The sequence below is a fragment of the Megascapheus bottae genome, chromosome 13 (assembly GCF_031878675.1).
Source record: "Megascapheus bottae isolate mThoBot1 chromosome 13, mThoBot2.hap1, whole genome shotgun sequence".
Taxonomy (NCBI): domain Eukaryota; kingdom Metazoa; phylum Chordata; class Mammalia; order Rodentia; family Geomyidae; genus Megascapheus; species Megascapheus bottae.
This window is the reverse complement of record NC_143521.1, coordinates 32,969,963-32,993,759: the sequence shown is the minus strand read 5'-3', so window position 1 is coordinate 32,993,759 and position 23,797 is coordinate 32,969,963. Positions and strand designations below refer to the sequence as shown.

General features: G+C 37.7%; 1 protein-coding gene across 1 annotated transcript in view; it reads right to left on the bottom strand.

Annotated features, from left to right (window-relative positions):
- Txk (TXK tyrosine kinase) overlaps positions 1 to 22,640 on the bottom strand; it is a 41,800-nt gene extending 19,160 nt beyond the window's left edge. Inside the window, exons 1-8 of the mRNA XM_090344074.1 lie at positions 22,570 to 22,640; positions 21,150 to 21,252; positions 20,174 to 20,394; positions 19,042 to 19,107; positions 15,334 to 15,388; positions 8,284 to 8,363; positions 7,439 to 7,566; positions 3,311 to 3,385 (exon numbers count right to left, since the gene is read on the bottom strand). Coding sequence (XP_090200200.1) covers positions 3,311 to 3,385; positions 7,439 to 7,566; positions 8,284 to 8,363; positions 15,334 to 15,388; positions 19,042 to 19,107; positions 20,174 to 20,394; positions 21,150 to 21,252; positions 22,570 to 22,640 — 799 coding nt within the window. The remainder of the gene's footprint in view (positions 1 to 3,310; positions 3,386 to 7,438; positions 7,567 to 8,283; positions 8,364 to 15,333; positions 15,389 to 19,041; positions 19,108 to 20,173; positions 20,395 to 21,149; positions 21,253 to 22,569) is intronic.
- Positions 22,641 to 23,797: the final 1,157 nt, after the last annotated feature.

The window sequence follows — 23,797 nt, the reverse complement described above, 5'->3', positions numbered from 1 at the left end:
AGAGAACGTTAGCAGTGAAATTTGTTTTCTCGGGTATTTTAGAGAGTTTTAAAATAACTCTTGTGAGCACTAACTAGTAAATCACTTTCAGCATCTTTTCATATAACAGCACCACCATCTGCTGGAACTTTAAAATAATGCAATTTAATAGCAGGACTACTAAAGCCAACAAAGCACTTGGTCTGCATTAGCTGTGCAGAGTATTTCTCCTCTTAGTTGTAGTGATGTTTTAAAAGTAACACAGACTCTGGCACTGCTGGTTATGCTTGTAATCCTAGCTCTTCTCGAGACTGAGATCTGAGGATCATGGTTTAAAGTCAACTGAGGAAGAAAAGTCTGTGAGAATCTTATCTCCAATTAACCACCAGAATGCCAGAAGTGGAGCTGTGGCTCAAGCAGTAGAGCACTAGATGAGCTAAAGAGCTCAGAGGCAGTATCCAGCCCCTGAGTTCAAGCCCCTAGTGTAGGTATCATAACAATTAACATGGAAGTGTATGTTCTCTGCATCTTTGTACTGCAGAGATTTACTCAATAGAATTAGACTACAAAGAAAAATACAGATAAAGTATTATTTTTAATTTTATCTATTCATCAAAAAGATTTCATTAAGCATAAAAATGTTAGATGCAGACTGAGAGAAGACATTAAAAAGGCATAAACCAACTACAAATTCCTACTCAAAAAAGCAATAAACCAATTAGTGAAGGCTATATAGCCATAGTTTTAAAGCCAAATAGATTAACTATTCAGTCATAGAAAAAAATATCCAAATGGTCACTGAACCTATTAAAAGCTGATCAAATAATTAGTGTTTATGGAAATTAAAAATTTAAAGATTATGAGATACAATTATAACTCACAGATTAGCTTTTCCACTCAAGGCGAGTGTTCTATTACTTGGGCTACAGTGCCACTTGTGGATTTGGGGGGTGGTAAAGTATTGGACATAAGAGTCTAATGGACCTTCTATCTGGCAAATATCATGTAACCCTTTTATTAATTACAATAAAAAAATAAAAATTAAAAAAAGAATCTTCTATCTGGTGACTATAACTGTAACCCTTGCATTAATTACAATAAAAAATAAAATTAAAAAAAGAGTCTAATGGACTTTCCTGTTCTGGCTGGCTTCAAACCAGTCTCCTGATTAGCTAGGATTATAGGCATGAGCCACCAGTGCCTGGCTAAAATGTGTTTTTAGGAAGTTAGAATACTAAGTGTTGAAAAAGAGTATGAAGCAACTGGAATTCTTATATATTACTAAAGGAAATGTCTTTCAGTATATATTCTTTGTAAAACTGACTATATCTATTAAAGTCAAGCATATACTATTCTACCCACCCACTCTAAAGTGTTTATCTAACAGACATTGAGACATAAATGTACCCTTCATCTTTGTGTTGTTGCTGTTGCCTTTTTCTTCCCCAATTCAGATAAATGTATATACAAGACACAGAGTATCAAAATCAAATATAGTAACAATATGAGATAAAGCAAGGAGAAACAAAAAAAGAAAGAAGAAATATTTTCACGTAGTACATTAAAAACAATAATAACAAAGAAAACTCTCCAATGCTCCTAAAAATGTAAGAGTTAAAATTTGGTAATAATCCACATAGCTATAATTCTAAAGAAGCTTGGGTAAGGAAATGGCGCTGTGGATCAAGTGGCAGCCTTGAGCTGAAGAGCCCAGGGACAATGCCTAGGCCCAGAGTTCAAGCCCCATGACTGATAAAAAGAAAAGAAGAAGAAGGAGGAGGAGGAAGAGGAGGAGAAGAAGGAGGAGGAGGCGGCAGCTTGGGTAAATGAATCATGGAGTTGTCCTGTAATACAGAACTACATCACAATAAACTGAATCAACCACGCTCAACACCACCAACAAAACTCACAAATGACAAGAACTCCAACATAAAAAATATACACTGTCGACTTCTGTTTATCTAACATGGTCAAAGCCATGCAAGGTAAGTCAAGCTAAAGAGTAGTGTGTTGTGTTCTCTTTATGCTTCAAAAAGTTGAAATATTTATTTTTAAGAAATTACAGGGGGAGGGGCCGGGAGTTTGGCCTAGTGGTTAAAGTGCTTGCCTAGCATGCATGAAGACCCGGGTTCGATTCCTTGGTACCACATACATAGAAAAAAGTCAGAAGTGGTGCTGAGGCTCAAGTGGTAGAGCTCTAGCCTTGAGAAAGTCCAAGGACAGTGCTTAGGCCCTGAGCTCAAGCCCAGGACTGGCAAAAAAAAAAAAAAAAGAAATTACAGGGGGAGATATTAAACTTAAATTAATAAATTGCTCATATCAGATATCATATGTATGCATAGCATCTATAGGCAGAGAAATCATAGAGGCATCCATCACACCCTGAAATCACACATCTAACCCACTTAATCCAATAAGACCAGGAACACAAGTCAATATAATTATATTAGTTTTAAAATATAATTTGAGTGCCCCTAGGGAACAAAAATCTCATCAAATTAAAAAATGAGATTCTTGGCTCTTGTTTATCCTCATTTTGTTAGAAAGAGGATCAAATCAAACAGTGCAAATTCTATTAGAGGAAAAAATCGTGGCCAATACACTTTTAGCAGTTATGTTGACATATTCTCTTAGGGAATTGTCTTTCCCCAGTTACTCTGTAAGCAGAGAATTTGAATAAAAATTGTTGTCAAAGGTAGGACTGCTTGCTCAGCTTAAGAAAACTTATTTGACCCACATGCAAAGTGTGTATCATGTAATCTATGCAGAGATGTGCTAGCAGTAAAATCTAGCATGGGCCACATAAATGGCCCAAAAATCTAACACAGCATATGACATGTGGCATTGGAAAAACACACAAAGAACATACCACTGGGCGCTAGAAATAATCATTCAATGTACTTCTTGAGTATAAAATTAATGATTTAAATATTTAAAATTTACTCATGAATTCAAAGACAAAAGGAATAGAGGGAGAGATAGAAGAGTACCAACTTTGTATCCATGAGCTTCACATTTTTAAACTGTAAATATATGTAAAAGTTGTAAAAGTATATAAAAATATCTGCCATGTCACAAAAAATTGTTATCAAAAGGGTACAGTTGAAGAGTCTTGGTAATATATAGTGAAATCTGATGCTAAACCAAAACATTTCTCCCCAAAGTTGAGGCTGCCTGTGAAGAGGTGTGTCCTTTAAATATCTCAGACAGGGGAGTTAAACTTCAAAGAGAAATGAATTAAGGCTGACATCTCAGAAGAACTGGAAATGTAAAGAATTTGAAGGGCAGGTCCCTTACTAGACTGAGTGCACAGCACTTGTGTATACTTTACCATAGCTAAAACCAGCTGTGGCGGGTAAACAGCTGCCCATCTGCCCAACTGGATAGCGGAGACGAGACATGAGACCTACAGAGAAAGAAAAGTTACCACAGATAGCCTTGTAACTCATCCAGGAGAAGGAACTTGTTACTCATAAAAAAGAAAGGCAGGTAGCATCAGTGTTTAAATAATTAGACAACATAATTTATTCTACAGGTTATTCTGATTCCTTATATTTCCCCACTTCAGGAAGCTTTCATAAAACAATATATGCTTGTTGTACAGCATTTAAAAACATCTAAGAAAATACAATGACAACAAAAAGACCCTGAAAAGTATCTTAATAATTATTATTACTTTGGTAAGCATCAGTTAATTTTGCATAATTAATAGCATACATTCAAACACATGGGAATGTTTGGTTATAGTTTTACAATGCGACAGCTATGATGATAATGACAAGGGGTCATCTCACATAGATCAGACAGGAAAAGTCTTCCAAATAGGAAATCGTATATCTTTGTCTCTCTTTGTATTTGTTTCTATCTCAGCATGTACAAAGACTAAAAGGCAGAAATAAGCTCAGTCACCATAATAACTGAGAGACGTCAATATGAAGTGCCTATGGGATACAAGACAATCTTTCAGGCAGATCCCAAAGATCCTAGCAGATCCAAAGACTAACAAGAGAATTCTACCCACAAGACGTTCTGTTTCAGGGAGGGAAGCCAGAAAGGCCATCTCAACACAAAAGGGACAAGTATGATGATGGAGCTATATTTAATACCCATGAGCCTTGTTAGGTCACTAGGAAAGAATTCTAAACACATTATGGACTCTATAAAATAATCTCCTAAAAGGAAGTGACACCTGAGATTGGAGTGAACCAACGAGGATATGCTTGGAAGGAGATTCTAAGCAGAGGGAGCAGCAAGTGATGGCACCAAGAAGAGAAATATGAAGGTGGGTGCTTGAACAAAAAAGCAGGATGTATGAAGAGGCAGGAAATTATGTTCGCAAACTGGATACTATTCTATTAGGAAGCCAGGCTAAGGAGTATTATTTTCTAGCATGTGAACAGAGCCATTGAAAGATCTCGAATAAGGAAGTCACATTTTCATATTCACATACGTATTTTTGGTGATCCTGTGGTTTGAACTCAGGGCAGCCACCACTTGTGCCATTCTGCCAGTTTCTTTTTGCTATGGTAATTTTCAAGATAGAGTCTCACTTTAGGCTCAGGCTGGCCTGGGAAAATTCTCCTGTTTGTGTTTCCCTCTGTTGCTAGGAAACAGGTACATACCACTGCATTCAGCTACTGGTTGATTTGAAGTTTTGCTAAATGATAGCCCAGCTAACCTCAAACTTCAATCCTCTGATCTCTATCTTTTAAGATGGTAGCATTACAAGCTTGAGCCATGGCACCTGACCCATATTCTATTTTTGAGAGCACAGAGGTCAGTCAGGGGGAAAGGAACTTTGGAGATAATGAGAGTAGTTGAGACTAATATAATTAGGGCAATACTACTAGGTGGGAAAATAGGGACTTTTAGGAAACACATTTATGATATGAAGCTGATTGCATTTGATAATTACCAAAAAGTTAAGTGTTGAGGAGAATAAAAACTAGTCTTATGCTTCCAACCTCTTTAATTAAATGGAGGTGGTACCAACAAGAGGAGGGCCAGCAATGGTGGATCACGCCTGTAATCTTAGCTACTCCAGTACTGATATATGAGGATCACAGTTCAAAGCCACCCTGAGCAGGGAAATTCATGAGACTCTTATCTCCAAGTATTCACCAGAAAACTGGAAGTGGTACTGTGGCTCAAAGTGGCAAAGCATTAACCTTGAGTAAAAAGACTCAGGGACAGAACCCAAGCCCCAAGTTCAAGCCCCATGACCAACAAAGAAAAAAAAAAGAAAAGAAGAGGAAGTCAATATGGAAGAGATATGAAGCAAGAGAAATAAGAAAGAGAAAATGAAGCATTCTATATCCCACATGAACTTAAAGTTCACGTCCCAGGGATTCTGAGTCTATATTTATCAGGTAAAACTATACAAAAAGAAAAGCCTGGGGTAAGAAGAAAAGCCATCAGAGATGGATCAGGGAAAACCACAGTGTTTAAGAAAGAGTTGAGGGACATGCTGGGAAACTCATAAGGAATAGTGAATGAGTGACAACCAAGAAAAGGCACTGTCAAAACATCTATGGAGCAGACAAGTTCAAAGAATGGCCTTCCCAAAAGTAGCAGACAACCCTGAATATACAAAAACTAAAAAAGCAGCACAGACTGTTCTCGTGTAGGAATCATTGGTTAAAACATGGAGCTATAGATGCAGATGACAGATTGCAAATGTTTATAAAGTAAATGGCAAGGGAGGAATGGATAGAAAACACATTTTTTTCCAGATATGCACTTAAAAAGAGCAATGCCTTAAAAGAAAAATGGTTCAAGAAAGAGTTTTGCTTTTGCTTGTATAGTAAGAAAGTCAAGCATGTGTAGAGGTGAAGGGAGATGGTCAAAAGCAATGGAACAGCTTTAGGGGAAAAGTCAGTAGGAAGCATTCCAGTAGGAGAGAAGGACGTCCTGAGGACAAGAGCCAGACATGGCTCGTTACTGTTGGAAGGAATGAGGGTGAAGACCTGTTGGTGAGCAAGCAGGAGGACAGCAGCAAATCACGTAGGAGCTTATACCTGAAGGCTTCCATTTTCTCAGTCAAGTGCACAGCCAGATGATTTGCTGATAGGCCAGAGGATAATATTAGGAACTGGTTTTTAAAAGAATGGCAAAAGCTCTCAAAACCAAAAAAGAATATCTCCCAGCCACTTTGAAGACCTAGAGCCTTTTAGCTGATCTTAGTCTAAGTTCCTAATGTAAAGTAGACTGCTCTGAACTTCTTTTAAACTTAACAATACACCATTCACATCTTTTAATATGTGTATTACATAAATACTCTTTCTTACACCCTTGGAGGAAGAAGGAAGCATGTAAAGGAGAAACTCAACTGTAATCTGAAAGGTTTCTATCTTCAGCCACAACTATAGCCTTCTGGTCCTCACTCTTTCCAACCAAATTCTAATGGCCATCTGGAAATCCATGGGAAAAAATCCTGTATGTGGACACAAATTTCCTTGGATTTATTCCTGATGTTTGGGATCAGTATAATGGGAAAATGGCCTCTTTCCAAAAGTGAGTATTTTGGCCACACAGCTTTTTTTTTTTTTAAAGAATTTATAACACTGATTCTTACATCATATTTCAAATGACGTATTTAACAAACAAGTATTCAAGAAGGGAATCTCTATATACAATCATGGCACTTCGATTTTAGAACATAATTAAAATTAGGCTGAGGGTTTGTATGTCATAGATACATATTAAACTATGTAATAAAACATTTTTTAAATGAGTGAAATCTGAAAAAGCATCATAGGACAAAAAGTCACGGTGTTTGTTTTGGAGCTGTATTGACGCTAAAGAGCCTGGTACAGGCCATGTGAAGGGTGAAAGCCACAGGTACACTTATAAGGGGCATTACTACCAATGGATTAATGGTCTGGCAGAAATTTCTGGAACTCCATATTTTTCTGCAGATGTAAAGACTGTACAAGCAGCACAGTCCGTGAACAGTAGCTAGGGAAGATGGCCAGATACTTCTCTGCTTAGTGTCTATGAAAGGCTGGGTTCTGTACAGTTTGTCTGTTCTCCAAATGAGAAAGAACAGAGAATGTGAGCTTTAAAGGTAACTTTCTATTGAAATTACCTAAAGTAAGGAGCAGATTTATGGTGGGGGTTGGAGGGAAGAGACATCATTATTTAGGGATTGAAAATCCTGTTACATTTATCCCTACATAAATTTCCAGAACAAATGTACAGAGACTTCCTAGACTTTTGCTTATCTTTCATTGATCATTTTAATTTCAACCTGGTAGAAACATAAAAACTCAGCTCACTTCTTGCCCCTTGACTAGAAAACAAAAGCATACTGAGAAGGAAGAAAACTGCCCTGAAGAGTTCTATCTCAAGTTATTAAGCTATTTCTTAAGGCAGATTTGTTTGGGTGAAATATTTGACACCAAGAACACTTTTTGCTATGAAGGTCCAGCTTCTCTGCTCTCCTGAGTGCCTCACTTACCAGCTGCATTGAGTTGGTGATACCTGATTAACTCTGGAACCGATGGAAAGAGGTGTCTTTCTGCCACATACCACTGCTCTGCGTCATTCCTTTTAATTTGATAATGTTTTATTGTAGCCTCAGTATTTCTGTAATCAATAAAATATGAATTACTAGAAAAGAAAAAGAACCAAGCCAACTCATGAAGTAACAAGTCGCCTAGCATCCAAGCAGGTGGTATTTATCATAGAATATATAAAAATATTTCATCGAATGTCAACTATTGGTTAAACAAATGAGCAAATGCACTAGCAGGGATTGGAAGTATGAGAACAGGATTGCAAGAAAAAGTCACTATAAGGTACATCACTGAGCAAGTCGTACTGACATGCACTTCTGGGGATCAGTTCTTCTAGAAATCTATGGAAGACTAGTAACACATCTCAGACTTGTCCCACGCAAGTACCAGGAAATGGAGTTGTTTATCCACCAATTCCCACCACTCATTGATGAAAGATTTCTCCTGGGATGCTAGGTTTTGGGTTCTCTTGTCTAGTCATGGGGCCTGCACATGCCCACAGCCAAAGCACAACCTCAGACAGGACAACACGGGAAGCTCTCTGAGCTTCCTGACGCACAGTTTCTGACACAGCCCCTGAAGCCTCCTCACTTGACTAAGAAAGAGGAAGGTGAAGGCATTTGTGTGATGTACACTTGGTGTCACCAAGTGTACCAGAGCTACAACATGGACTGTAGCCCTAACTTCCAGGCTAGCCATCTCACCCCAAGTTTAGCTCTAGGTAAACTAATATAGATACATTGTCCCAGGCATTATTCCTAAAGCAATCAAAATTATAATTGCTTACCTTCTAGCTTTCACAAACACAGAAATTGTGTAGGATCCCAAATGTCTTGAATCTCTGACAATAAATGCACCTTCTTTAGCCTACAAAACAATTTATTTATTGTACACATTTATTCCTCCTTAAACAACTCGGCAATGAAAACAAAGCTATGCTTTGTTACTGTAAGTAATATGCTGTATAGAATAAGATTGTTTTATACATACATATAATCTCCCTTTTAGATTTAAAAGATACTTTTCAGCATAATTGTCTTAATGCATATCCTATAATATGTATTTTGTGACATGTATTTTAGAATATGTGTTTTAGAATTGTGCCACTCTCTTCTAAGTTCTGTATTCAATAATCTTGTAACTACTACTCTTTAATTGTTTTTGTTATATTAATCAAGAAAACAGATAAAAATAGCTGGTCAATAGCCACGTGCTAGTGGCTCACAACTGTAATCCTAGCTACTCAAATAGGCTGAGATCTGAGGATCAGAGGCTGAAGTCAGCCCAGGCAGATAAGTTTCTGAAACTCAATCTCCAATTAACCAGCAAAACGTGAGACTGGAGACATGCTTAAGCAGTACAGTATCAACCATGAGCATAAAGCCTGAGTAACAGTATGGAAGCCTGAGTTCAAGACTAGAAGTGACACAAATGGTAATAATAATAACAATAATAATAATAATAATAATAATAATAATGACATCTGAGGAAGACTGACAAGACTGTACTTTGGAAGAAGAGATGCATGTGGCTAGTGGGATGAGGAAGGCAGAAAGAAGTGTTTCAGAAAAGGCCAAGAGTGAGAAAAGAGATGGAAGTTGATGAGAAAGAACAGATCGGGTGGGGGGTGGGAAGGGGGGAAATTGTTGTAGGGTGTGAGAGCGATGTGAAGAGCCACGGCATGTGAACACCATATGAATAGGTGAGCACCACACAAGGTTACCATCCGTGCAGACATTCTTTCCAAAACTGCAATAAGGCTGGAAATTGCTTCCAAATAATTTGAATGCTGGAATGTTCTTTTTTTGGTTTCCTAATATTAAAAAGTTTCATTCTAGTGCATGGTGCTCATGTTTCTGAAAACAGAATGCTCTTGGAGTCTTGCTAAAGCAATGCAATTTAAACTAATTGAAGTTCCACAGCCCTTATATCTTTGCCTTTTACATTTCTTGTCTTGTCTGTGTGGAAGATACCCTTATATATGGTAGCATTTCAGACCTTAGGTTCTCGTGTGTGAGTCAAACAGCATAGCCATCACAAAATATTCTTCCACGCTCTTGCCAAGATATAAGCCTCATTCCCTGGTCAAATTTTGGTTTGTTACTTATTTTCCTGACAAAACCTGGACTGTAATCTTCCTACTTAAACCTCCTAAATAACAGGACTACAGGCACATCTCTTGATCCATGTCTCCAGTCTAGCTTTTTCTGGTTAATTGGAGATTGAATCTCATGAACTTCTCTAACCAGGCTGACTTCCAACTGTGATCCTCAGATTTCAGCCTCTTGAGTAGCTAGGATTACAGGTGCAAGCCACTAGCACCTAGCTATTGACCAGCTATTTTTTTAAAGATGGAGATGGGTTCTCAACTTTTTCCTACATTGACTTTGAATCACAATCTTCATCTCTAACCTGCTGAGTAGCTGGGATTACAGGAGTAAGTGAATGAATCTGGACTTTGTTCAACTTTTTTTTTAACTACACAATCTCTGTATTCATTAAGTATGATAATTATAACTTTTATTACATTGCCACCATATATAAGGATGTCTTATTTATAAACAGGGTACAAGATGTAAAAGACAAAGATATAAAAATGTATGCTTAATTTGTATATGTAACAGCATATATGCTTACCAGTACATAACATGCATAGAATAAAGTCATATGTTCCAGCTCTCCCCTATAAAGCTTCAAAGCAGAAAAAAATACAAACAATATTTCCTCACTACTAAAACAATAAACCTAGAGATTCATAGCAGACTCTACAAAGAAAACACAAACCCTACAATAAAATGCCCAAGCACCTGTATATACTTTTCCATTCTTTTTTATATCACACACACAAAAAACTAAAACTGAAATTTTCTAGAAAAAATGAAGAAGCATCACCAATCAGAACCTCTACTGAAAGTTCAAGCAACATTCAGAAATAAATTTATGGGTTTTTTTTTCTATGTGTATGGTACTAAGGAATTGAAACCGGGCCTTCGAGCATGCTAGGCAAGCACTCTACTACTAGGCCAAACTCCTGGCCCTATAAATTTATGGTTTTGAAACTGATATCAATAATCAAAAGTTATAAAAAAAATAAGTGTTTACCTAGCATGCATGAAACCCTGGGTTAAATTCTTGGTACCACATACACAGAAAAAGCCAGAAGTGGTACTGTGGCTTAAGTGGTAGAGTGTTAGCCTTGAGAAAGCCCAAGGATAATGTCCAAGCCCTGAGTTGAAGCCCCTGGACTGGCAAAAAAAAAAAAAATGGGGCCAAGAGCAGGCCTACTGGTAGAGTGCTGGCCTAGCATTCATGAAGTCCTGGATTCTATTCCTCAGTACCACATACACATACAAAAAGATGGAAATGATGCTGTGGCTCAAGTGGTAGAATGCTAACCTTGAGCAAGAATGCTCAAGGGCAGTACCCAGGCCCTGAGTTCAAGCCTCAGGACTGGCAAAAAAAAGGAATAAAAATATGCATATCTCAATAAGGTAGGATAAGAATTAGCCTAAGTAAAAGAAATTAATAAATTTCAAAAGAGAAGATAATGAAGTATTGAAGATATCATGATAAAACTAACAATTAAGTCCAACATGTTGCTTGGTTAGAGGAAAACAATAAACTGTTAATTAACTGATTAAATAACAGGTAGTAAAAATCTTTTGTGAATAAATCACAAGGTAGAAGCAATCAAGAATCCAGAAAAAAATAAAAAGTGTACTTGATTCTAATCATTTAAAATCAGTACAAAACAATTACACCTATAATCCTAGCTATTCAGGAGGCTAAAATCTGAGAATTACAGTTCAAAGCCAGCCTGGGCAGAAAAGTCTATGAGACTCTTATCTCCAGTTAACCACCAAAGAGCCAGAAGTGGAGTTGTGACTCAAGCTGTAGAGTGCTAGCTTTGAGCACAAAAGCTCACAAACAGCATCCAGATGCAGGCTCTGAGTTCAAGTCCCAGAGACCCTACCAAAAACCCCCACAAAATCAGTACAGTAATATATAAACAGGCTGACCAATGAAACAAAATAGAAAGTCCAGATATAATACCAAATAGGAATTGTGTTCATAACAAAAATAATATATAAACATAACTACATAGACATAAAAATATATGATGGGATATATACTGTATAGACATAACATAATATTAAGTAGATTGATATGTATCTATGACATACAAACCCTCAACTTAATTTTAATTATGTTCTAAAATCTATGTGCTAGTGATTATATATAGAAAATCCCACCTTGAATACTTTTTTGTTAAACATGACATTTGAAATATGATGTAAAAATCAATGTTGATAAAATCTTTAAAATAAAAAGAACAAAAAACAATTCATACTAATGGAAATCATCTAGAAAAAAAATAATAAAGCAGATCTATACTTTATTCTTTACCAAACAATTTATATATGTGATCCTAGCTCTTCAGGAGGCTGAAATCTGAGATTGTGATTAGAAGCCAGGTTGGGCAGGAAAGTTTGTGAAACTCTTGCCTCCAATTAACCACCAAAAAGCCAGAAGTAGATCTGTGGTTCAAGTGATGGAATGTTAGCCTTGAGCAAAAAAGCTCAAGAGACAGCACCCAGAACCTTAGGCCAAGGCATAGTACCAACAAACACACATAGATTAATTAATTAATTAATTTCACCAGAATAATCAAGAAACACCTAGGAGTGCTTCTCAACCTTTACAAAAATATGTTTGATAATTTCACACATATAAAACTCAAGTACTCCCTAGGCCAGAAAGTCACAAAACCACTGAAAGACCAGAGGAAATGTTGCCACCTATCACAAAAGATTCATTTCCTTAATAGAACTATGTAGAGGGGCTGAGAGTTTGGCCTAGTGGTAGAGTGCTTGCCTAGCATGCACAAAGACCCAGCTTCGATTCCTCGGTACCACATACATAGCAAAAAGCCAGAAGTGGTGCTGAGGCTCAAGTGGTAGAGTGCTAGCCTTGAGAAAGTCCAAGGACAGTGCTCAAGCCCTGAGCTCAAGCCCAGGACTGGCAAAAAAAAAAAAAAAATAGAACTATGTAGATCTTGAGCTACATAGGTCCTACAATTTCTGAGAAAAGAATTTTAAAAAAAGAATAGAAAACTGTGTGTCGGGTATGAACAATATACAAGAGAGGAATACAAATATATCAAATATCATGTGTGAACAATGCTTTACACCCCTAGACTAAGAGAAATTTAAATCACATGTTCACAGAGATGACAGAGAAGGGGCCCCAGATGTTTCATATAAAACACTGTCTGGAAGGTTGTGGGAAAATGAGCACCCACAAATTTCTGGTAGGCCTATATGCTTATACAACCCCCGTGGGAACATTTTAATATCTAGGAAAATTTGACACCAAGTTTCTCTACTTCTGTGGATTTATTCCACAAACACACTCATACAAATGGGGGGATAAAGACATGTGTGTTCAAGTTACTGGTAGCAGTATTATTTCAACAGCAAAAGAATGCATATACTAAATTTAATTACTTTTAAAAATTGTGCTGAGCTGGGCATGGTGGCTCACACCTGTAATCCTAGCTACTCAGGAGGCTGAGATCTGAGGATCAAGATTTAAAAGCCAGCCAGGGCACAAAAGGACCTGAAACTCTTGTCTCCAGTTAATCTCTAGAAAATGGGAAGTGGGGCTTGGCTCAAGGATACGGCAGTAGTCTTGAGCTGAAGAGCTCAGAGACAACACCCAGGCTGAGTTCAAGCCCCATGAACCACACACACACACTCACATTAAAAAAAAAAAAATGTGCTGTATTCAAACTAAGGAATTCTAGGCAGACCAAAATTAAAAAAAAAAAAAAAAAGAAGCTGGTATTGCTAGGTAGGCACCCTAAGAAACTCTCTAGCACGTAAGCCATGTTCCTAAGCCCTTCTTGCTTTAGTTTATTTTACAGCGTCTTGGATTTTTGTGGGGGATCAACCTCATGCCATGATCTTCCTCTCTCTACCTCCAGTGGAGCTGGGATTAGAGGTGTGGACCACCACAACAGGTTTGTTTTTTAAGATAGAATCTTATTTTTGTCTTGGGTGGCCTTAAACACTGACGTTCCTATCTCTGCCTCCTAAGTACTTGAAAATAAAGGTGATAGCCACTATATCTCTCATGAAGACACTTTTGTGTACTGATGTACACAATGTATATAGTTGAGTGAAAAAAATAATGTGTAGAAGAGTACACATATGCTACCATTTGTCTAAAGATAGTGACATCTGCATATATTAAATATCTCAGAAAGGACACAAAATAAGCCAATAATGACTTTATGAGAAAAAGAATTTGTGGCTTGAAACAAGGATAAAAAATTTCAAAACTTTCTGATTTTTTAGACCATATGAACATATTGACTCTTGTTGAAATAGGAAACAAAATAAATACTAAGCTATTACAGTAATGTGTCATCATTTTGAATGAAAATATAAAATGGGCAACTCTGTAGGAAAATATAAATTATCAAACTCTCCAGAAGAAAAGTAGTCAAATTTACCTATTTGGAGGGGATGGCATTGTTTTAATTGTAAAGGTGATGTACAAAAGGATAGCAGTTATGTAAGTCAGGTAATGAGAATCTTTCTTTTTGAACGGTATCACCTCTTCCCTTGTTTTCTCCCAGTTTTAAATCTACCTATTTTTGTCAGCAGTAAGTCCAGATTATTTTACTAAAGAGATACACCTAAACCTTCCAGAAGGAAATGACTTCTATCAAATAGCAACTATGCTAGAGTTTGAAGAAACAAGAGAAGGCCTGTCTTCTGACTCATTTCATGATGCCTTTTAACTGTAATACTAACTACTACTCAAGGCGTGGAAGTCTAAGGATCTAGATTCAAAGCCAGCCTGGGTAGAAAGTGTTGTAAGACTCTTATTTCTACTTAAAAGTTTAAAAATCAGAAGTGGCTTAAGAGGTAGAGCATCAACCTTTAGCAACAATAGTAAGGGACACTGACCAGGCTCTGAATTCAATCCTCACAACCAGCCCAAACAAAAGAAAACAAAAAAAAATCAACCTACATAGATCCCCTTTCTTATTGTTGCTCTTATTAATCATATTAATAAATCAGTATATGATCACCTCACCATCACCTCAGGCTGCACCTTTGCCCCTCATCCTCTGGCCATCCTTCTACTAGAAATGGGTCCTCCCTGTGTCTAAGCTATTACGGTATTGATTCTCATTCACATTTCTAGATTTCCTCCCCATCCAACAGCACTGCATAGTGACACAATACCTTGCACCTAGTATCTACGTTTGACTCCACATGTCAGCACAGTTACTATTTCCTGACAGTTGGAACTTTAGAATGCAGCATTTTTGTTCTGGTTTGACCTACATAAGTAGTTTTGATCTGAGTTGGATATTTTGGCTGCTTGACTCATCATTTGGTTTCTAAAGAACAAAGAAACTAAAGCACCATGCATTTTTTTTCTGTATTCCTGTTTTCAACGAGTCTAAGTTCACAGACCTAGAAGATGACATGAATTGCCTTTGATGCCAAGGTAATACAGACAACTCAAACCTGGTCTCTCCTGGCAGAAAGCATGTTGGGATGAATGGAGGGGGTCTCAGTATACTGGTGTAGAAATCATTTGGGAGTAATGTGTTTCTGAAATTGTAAGTCAAAAGAAAACATGATCTGATGATAATATGCCCCCCCTTTTTTTTACAATGTATCAGAAAATGTGTTCTACTTTAAGAGTAGAAAAAAAAAGAAACTATACACCCTTAGTTGATTAAAGTCTTTATAGTGTGCCTCTCTCAGAACTTGTGAAAATTCTCACAGGCTTATTCACGAATACATTGAATTACCTGTTGTCTCAACAGATGTTCTGCCTGATTTCGGGTAATGTGTCTGTGGTACCACCTGTTAAAGCAAAAGACATGATTTTAAAATTTTACATGTGATTTAAAAAGAAAAGCCTACCTTGCTACACTCATTTTAATGACTTTACTTCAGAATTGATCTGAGAAAGGTATAACATCAGTCATATGCTTGTGGCTCATACCTGCAATCCTAGGTACTCATGAGGCTGAGTTTTGAGGATTGTGGTTCAAAGCCAGCCAGGGCACTAAAGTCCCTGAGACTCTTGTCTCCAATTTACTACCAGAAAACTGGAAGTGGCGTTATGGCTCAGGTGGTATAGCACTAGCCTTGAGCTGAAGAGTTCAGGGATAGTACCCAGACCCAGAGTTCATGTCCCACAACTGAACCAAAAAAAGAAAGAAAGAAAAAAAAGGAAGAAAGAAAGAAAGAAAGAAAGAAAGAAAGAGAAAAGAAAAGAAAGAATGGACACTATTTCCATTACCACCATTTTTAGGATTTTTAAGGTATATGTAGGAAGTATGGATCACAACAAATGCTTCTGTTCTTTAAAAAAAATAGCTATACATCATTCCAGAAAGGTACTCTGCTTTTAACCAAATATAATTTTTTGTGAAATGATACTTGCTCAAATTGCAGGTCAAACTGTTTTGTTAATATTATAAAAGTAAAAGATTCAATTTGGCAAAAAGAAAGTTATAACATCTTACATTGTGATAAATAAATGTATTACAATGGATCAGCTGATCAAATTTAGTCATTGTCAATACAATTTTATTAATTTCAAGCCAATGTCTAATTCTTTCTTTCCTAGCTCAATTAACTTTTTGACATGCACTTAATATATATAATTTTGAGTGAGTTAATATCATATAATAAAGGTGATTAAGAACACATTGCTGTATGCATTCCTTGAAATGTATAATGGTGACATTGTCATTGGCCATTTCTGGCCCACACCTGTAAGTCTAGCTAGTCAGGAGGCTAAAATCCAAAGATTGGGGTTTGAAGCCAGCTGAACAGAAAAGTTCATGAGACTCTTGCCTCTAATTAACCACCCAAATCTGTAAATGGAGATATAGTTCAAATGGTAGAGCACTAGCCTTGAGTGAAAAAACCAAACCAGAGTTCTAGGTCTTGAATTCAAGCCCTAGTACTAGGAAAGAAAGAGAAGAAGAAAGAAAGAGAGAGCGAGAGAGAGAGAGGAAAGAAAAGAAAGAAAAGAGAGGAATGTAGGAAGGGAAGGAGGGAGGTAAGAGAGAGAAAGGCAAGGAAGGAAGGAAGGAAGGAAGGAAGGAAGGAAGGAAGGAAGGAAGGAAGGAAGGAAGGAAGGAAGGAAGGAAGGAAGGAAGGAAGGAAGGAAGGAAGGAAGGGAAGAATGTAGGAAGAGGAGAGAGGAAGGAAGGAATGAATGAACAAATGAAAGAAGGAAAGAAGGAAGGGAGGAAGATAGGAAAGAAGATGGGAAGGAAGAAGGGAGGGAAGGAAGAAAGGAGGGAAGGAAAGAAGGAAAAAAGAGTAGAAGACAATGTCTTTAACAAATGTTGGGCTCTGGCACATAAACTTAAAAAAATAGAGCCATTTCTTTTCTCTCTGTATTTCCTTGCTTTTATCAGTTCTGTTTCTCTTTCTAAGATTAAAATTCACTCTAATATATCTGACTTTTCCAAGTACATAACCTCCTAGTAAGAGTAATAGTCCATTGATAAATGAATCATAACCTTACATATCCTATATCTCACTTCTTCCCAGCTTTCCTTCCCTTACTAGGCCATTGACATGTGGGGATTATGTAATATTATTTGTTTAAATAAGATTGCAACACTGATACCTACACAATACTGATTATACAACTAATATTAAGTAATATGAACACACAAACTGACTCATGGCTCCTGTGGACATTAAAAAAAATCCATGTCTCCCTTTGGTTGAGATGAAACGTGTGTATTGTACATCGTTCAGTATGTATGGATGCCTCGAGTTCAACACCTAAACTTAGGTTTCTGATTGGTAAGTAACAATATCATGTTCTTGATTTTTTTCTTAGCCTAGAAACCCCATTACCTCTGAAAAGTAGATATGCCATTAGTAAGTGACTTTATAACCCTGAGAGCTAATGAGATAAATCAAACATATACTTCCATAACCTTCTAGATTATCAATATGCTTAGTATGTAAAATATCTATAATTGTAAAAGAATATAGTGTGTTAGATTTTTGACTCTGCTTTCAAATGTATAATTAATTTTAACTTGTTTTTGTTTTTGTTTTTTTGCCAGTCCAGGGCTTGGGCTAAGGGCCTGAGCACTGTCCTTGGACTTTCTCAAGGCTAGAGCTCTACCACTTGAGCCACAGCACCACTTCCGGTGTTTTCTATGTATGTGGTACCTAGGAATCGAACCCTGGTCTTCGTGCATGCTAGGCAAGCACTCTACCACTAAGGCCAAACTCCCGTCCCCAATTTTAACTTGTTTTTAAAGTTGAAAACTTGAATAATTTTAAATATTCCTCAAGAGAATTTTATTTCTACATTCATAAATTTAATTAGTTAGGGAGGAAAAAACTGAGAGGGAGGGAAGGGGTCACAAAGAATGTACTCATTATCTCACTTATATCACTGTAATCCCTCTGTACATCACCCTTATAATAATAATGTTATTATATTAGAACATCTTTAAAATTTTTTGGATTTTCAGGATCATTTTAAATACATATGAAGTTCTATTTCAAGCGTATATTTTCCCCCATCTAACATATGAAGTCCTTAAAAAGATAACCAACTGCATTCAGTTTATTAGTCCAAATCAAATGTTTCAGAAAATTTAATTAACTGAGCTAATAAGTAGAATTATTTAAGGACATTTTAGTAAGATGAGTTTGAATTTATTCAGATTAGCAAATAATATATCAATGTTTATTGTTGAGTTTGAGGGTGTCCTGAAAACTCAGTTTTTACATTGTAATGCTAACTGAAAAAAAAAAAGTAGCCACAAGATTTTATGCGCACAAGTTCCCAAAGACACTGAGGCACAATTTTCTTCCCAGTCCCTTCCTAACTGGCTCTCACCATCTTTAGATTTTACATCATTTCTTCAGCAAGCTTTTTCTCCATGCTACCCCATCCACATTACTGCCTGCATGAAACTACCTTCACCAAAGGTAAGAGAGAGTCTCTGTACCTGATAGATGGAACAAATGAAATAATGTTTCTCCTTCTTCCAAATCTATGATTGTAACACAGATTTTAAGCAGCTGAGGTAGGCACTAAAGATCTTCTAAACTACAGCACTAGCCTATGTCATATCTTTAATTATTTTTCAACATATCAAAACATGAGCTAATACAGTGGATGGCCTACCTAGTAAATCCAATGTACCAATGTACCACTCCTTGAAAATTTGCCATTCTTAAAGTAAATTTCCCATTTAGGACACTGAGTAAAACAAGCACTAGATGGCTACTTAGCTGCAGTCTGTTGCTGTTTTTTTTCAAAGTGGCCATGCAAGACAAATCAACAATAAGTGTAAGAAGGTGTTTCTGAATCTGTGGTGATAAAGATCAGAGATGACTAACGCTGTCAAATGTGCTACTTTCTTTTCCTTCACACATCAAAAACTGTATCTAAACCTTCAGCTGCCAGAAGGTCTCCGATTTTCATAGGTTAAACATAGGGCATATTTTGACAGACTTACTCATATATTTCCAAATTGGTGAGTTTGTTTTCAGTCACATAGTTACTTGGGATTAAACCTTCATTCCTACAACAAAAGACAAATAAAATATGACATGTCTGTGATATGGTAACAATAGTCCTTTTAAACCTCAAAGGTGGCTTGGGATCCTTAGGAGTTCCTGAGCCTCTTATCTCAACTTAACATGAAAATGAAAGAAAGAAAGGTCAAATTTAAGATTTAATTTGAAAAGAAAAAAAGCTGGGCATGGTGGTACATATCTCTTAGTCCAGTTACATAGAAAGCATAAATAGGTGGATTGTGGTTCCAGGCCAGCCTAGGAAATAAACAAGACCTTACTCAAAAATTAATATAGCCCCTAAGAGCTGAGACTATAGCTCAAGTGGTATAATATCTGCCTGGCAAGCAAAGTCTCAAGTTCAAGCCCCTGTCCTATCAAGGAATGTGAAATAGGCACAGCCAAGCACTAATGTCTCCTGTCTATAATCCTAGCTACTCAGAAAGCTGAGATCTAAGGATTGAGGTTTGAAGCCAGCCCAGACAGGAAGTTCCTTGACTCTTATCTCCAATTAACTAGCAAAAAGCTGGAAAGGGTGCTGTAGTACAAATAGTACAAAGCTTTGAGCAGTAAAGCACTCAGGTCCTGAGTTCTAGCACCGCCCCCACCCCCCACACACATACAGAAGACCCTGATCCAAAACAAAAATAACAACAAAGCATCTATTGCAATATAATTTCCACTTGCACATTAGAGGTCAACAGAAAGAAAGGAGAAAGAGGGAGAGAAAGAGAAAGCAAGTAACATAAGCACAAACAAGAATCAAAACTTCACGGTAAGAAACACCATTCCCATTTTACGTATGAATAAGAACTCAGAATGGGTTGAGAGACTTGCCATTGCCGAAAGCTACAGATGGTCAAGTGGAAGCATCCAGCTATATCTGGTTTGTGTTTCTACCTGAGACACTGTGCTTTCATTTCCTTTTCTTACAGATGGAGGTGAGGAGAGCAGGTTCTATGCCATACAGAGGGTGGATCTATGAACCTGTAGACAATGAGCCACTAAACCCATTCTTCTTTTAGTCTTTAGAAGTGAAAGGAGAAACTCTGACAACTCAGCCCTATGTCTTACCCGCAACCGTCTCTGGCCTTCCACCAGTGAGGATCATACTTTTCCAGTATCAGGTATTCCTCTGCTTTCTTCAGTGCCAAATTACAAGGTTCTCGGGGCAAAAAATCATACAGTGCCTTGACCCAGATCTTCTCCTTACCAAGCTCAGAGGGTGGGAGGGGAGGCAGGGGCTTGAGTTTGCGTTTGGATGGTTGCACACAGCTCCTATTACACTGTAAAAACTAAGAAGTGAGTTCATCTGTTATTGTTCTAGTGACTTGTACCAAAAAAAGGGCTGGCGGGGGTGGCTAGGGAATGAGCATGATTCCCTGTTGCTGCACTTCTATCTAGCTCCACTGAATGCAACAAAGAGATACGTGTAGGAAATAGCACATAACATAACAACATAAAACAGCATTGCCTTAGAATTTTGCATGCCCCAATTCTTCAAAGCAGTAGTGACACACTGGTTCACACGTGTAACCTCACTACTACTCAGGCAGCTGAGATCTGAGGATCATGGTTTGAAGCCAGCCTTGGCAAAAACAAAACAATCCATGAGACACTTATGTCCAATTAATCACCAAAAAGTCAAGTAGATTTGTGGTTCAACCGGCAGAATGCTAGCCTTGAGCTAAATAGCTCGGAGACAGAGGCCTGGCCCTGAGGAAGCAGCATAACTGGCACAAAAAAAGAAAAGTAAATAAACAGTAAAATGGTCCTCCCTTTTCCTGTGCTGTAAGTTTGTGCTTAGGTTCACCCCCCTCTTGGGACACTTTGCCTTCCAATTCTGAATTGGGATTTAATCCATGCTTCAAAATGGTAGAAGCCAAAATGTATTTTTCCTCATTTGTTGTCTAGTTTCAAGCTGTTACTTTAAATGTAACAGGGCAGGCTGTCTTAATTGCTTCTCCTTCTAGAATGTTCCTTCACTAGGTTCTGGACCTGGCCACAGCAGGATGTCATGTACATGGACTCCCCTGCCGGTGATACTCACTTGTGTCTTATTTGAGAGTCCACCACACCACCACCTGCGAGGTGGAGTGCATTCTTCTGCAAGTTCTTCATCTTTGCTCAGGCTGGTTTGTGTTCTCACTTGTCTGACATTGGAAGTAATCACATCAAAATGATTATTCGTAGAAAGGGTACTAATGTATCTACTAGATTCACTCTAAAATAGATATCTAGGTATCTTTCGACCTGCTTTTTCATTCATAAGGCTTCCTTAACTCTCTCCACTAGTAAATGACCAGATCTCAGAACTTGATTTTGCTTGGACCTAGAGATGCTAAGAGCATATGAGTTGTTATAAAATTGAAACAGCAGGTCATATTCTTACAAAGAGTCTAGCATATATTAGGGATATACAATTATAATGATGTTCATGAAAAATTTTACTCTGTATCAGGCAAATAGCTCACTATATTATATATATATGACTTCATTTGATGTTATCCACTGTTATAAACAGACAGGGCTGAGCCAGGCACAGTGGCTCACGCTTGTAATCCTAGCTACTCAGGAGGCTGAGATCTGAGGATCAAGGTTGAAAGCCCAGGTACAAAAGGACCTGAAACTCTTATCTCCAATTAACCTGTAGAAAATAGGAAGTGGGGCGCAAGGGTAGGGTGGTAGCCTTGAGCTGAAGAGCTCAGGGACAGCACCCAAGCTGACCCACAAAAAAAATTTTTTTAAATAAGTAAGTAAATAAATAGACAAGCTAGTCATTAAGTGTGATCCCTAACTCCATCACTTCTTAGTTGGCCTTGGGAAAGCAATGTAATCTCTTTAAGTTTCAATTCTCTCATCATAAAGTGAGAGTTATAAAAAGAAAAGACTACAGATGGCCTTAAGAGCTTTGCAAGTGGCTAAACATGAAACTCTTAGCATTGTGTCTAACATGTAGAACGCTCCTATTCAATGTCAGCTGTCACCATTCATATGGTATCTTTAATTTCATTCTTATATAGCCATTTATTGGGCGCCAAAGTATAAGATGCATCCAGAGTTTTCTACATATAGTCAGATAACCAAGAGAGGATTATTTGGATCATGGTGGAGGGGGGGGGGCGGAGAATCACAAAGGCAGACCTAAAGACAATAAACAGTAAGAACACATGAAGAAATAGGTGCATCTAAAAGGAAGAAGGAAGGCTCAGGACCACCTGACATTTGGAATATGCTTTTGAATGAATGGCTCTGTGTGTGTGTGTGTGTGTGTGTGTGTGTGTGTGTGTGTGTGTGTGTGTGTGTGTGTGTGTGTGTGTGTGTGTGTGTGTGTGTGTGTGTTCCAGCAGGGAGAAAATGGGAGAAGGGTTACCAGGCAGAGACAGAAGAAGATACAGAGACATGGACCTTCCATAGAGAATCTGTGGATGAGTTCATAGCCAAGGAGTTGTCTCCGGAAGCCGACTTACCTCTTCCGCACAGCACAGCAACAGCAGCAGCAGAAAATGGACTGGAAGGTATTATCTGAAAAGCAGATCATTGTTGCTGTTAAGGAGCCACTAGTTGCAGACACTGGATAGATGGAGCTAGAGGTGATATTCCAAAACAGAAAGTCATCGGGAAAAGAGAATACATGGTGTTATGAGCATATGAACACATCCATGCCCTCTTTCACTAGTGAAAGACCAAAAGGAAAAAAAAAACCTATCACAAAAGCAAATAAGAAGTTACTGGTATCCTGGCCAGTGTGGTTTCCCTTCTCAGGCTCTTCTACTTTAATCTGGTTAATACATTTCCTCAGTCTGCAGATGATAAAAATGACCTTAACAAAGATACTGAAGAATGGGATTCTAGAAACAATGTTCTCTCAGAAAACTGTCTAACAGCAATTCTCAAAATTAGGTCCAGCCTTTTTCTCATTTAAAAAATAAAATCGGATGGGGGGCTAGAAGTGGCTCAAGTAATAGTATATCTGCCTAGAAAATGCAAGTCTCTGAGTGTAAATCCTAGTGCCACAAAAGAGAAAGAAGAAAATGAAAATTAGGCTCTCAAGTGAATATTTTAAGAACTAGCTAGTAAATGAAAGTTATTCTTCAACTTTTATTGTTAAGCTTAATCTTTCAGGTAGATGATTTGCCTTTTTAAGACTATAAGTTTTGAATTGAAAAAAATTACGTTGTAGCTGAGCGTGGTGGCTTACATCTGTAATGCTAGCTACTCAGGAGGCTAAGAGCTGAGGATTGCTGTTCAAAGCCAGCCCAGGCAGTCCGTGAGACTCTTATCTCCAATTAAACACTAGAAAACCAGAAGTGGCACTGTGACTCAAGGGGTAGGATGGTAGCCTTGAGGTGAAGAGGGACAGTACCCAGGCCCAGAGTTCAAGCCCCACAACCGACAAAAAATAAAATAAAATAATAAAATAAAATGTTAGAAAACATGCATTTCACAGTCAGCTCATATTCAGATTGTCACCTGAAAGTAAAGTATTACTAAGACAACAAAGTACATTAGTGATGGACAAAAGCTTAGACCTTACCCAGACCTGGGTAGCACTCTTCCTCTATGGCTGACTATTTGCTACTAGTCTCTTTTCCTCTCTAAGCCTTACTTTACTCACCTGTACAAGTGAGATTAAATAATAATGACTTCGGGCCTGGAGTTTAGGCTCATGGTAGAATGCTTACCTAGCATGCACGA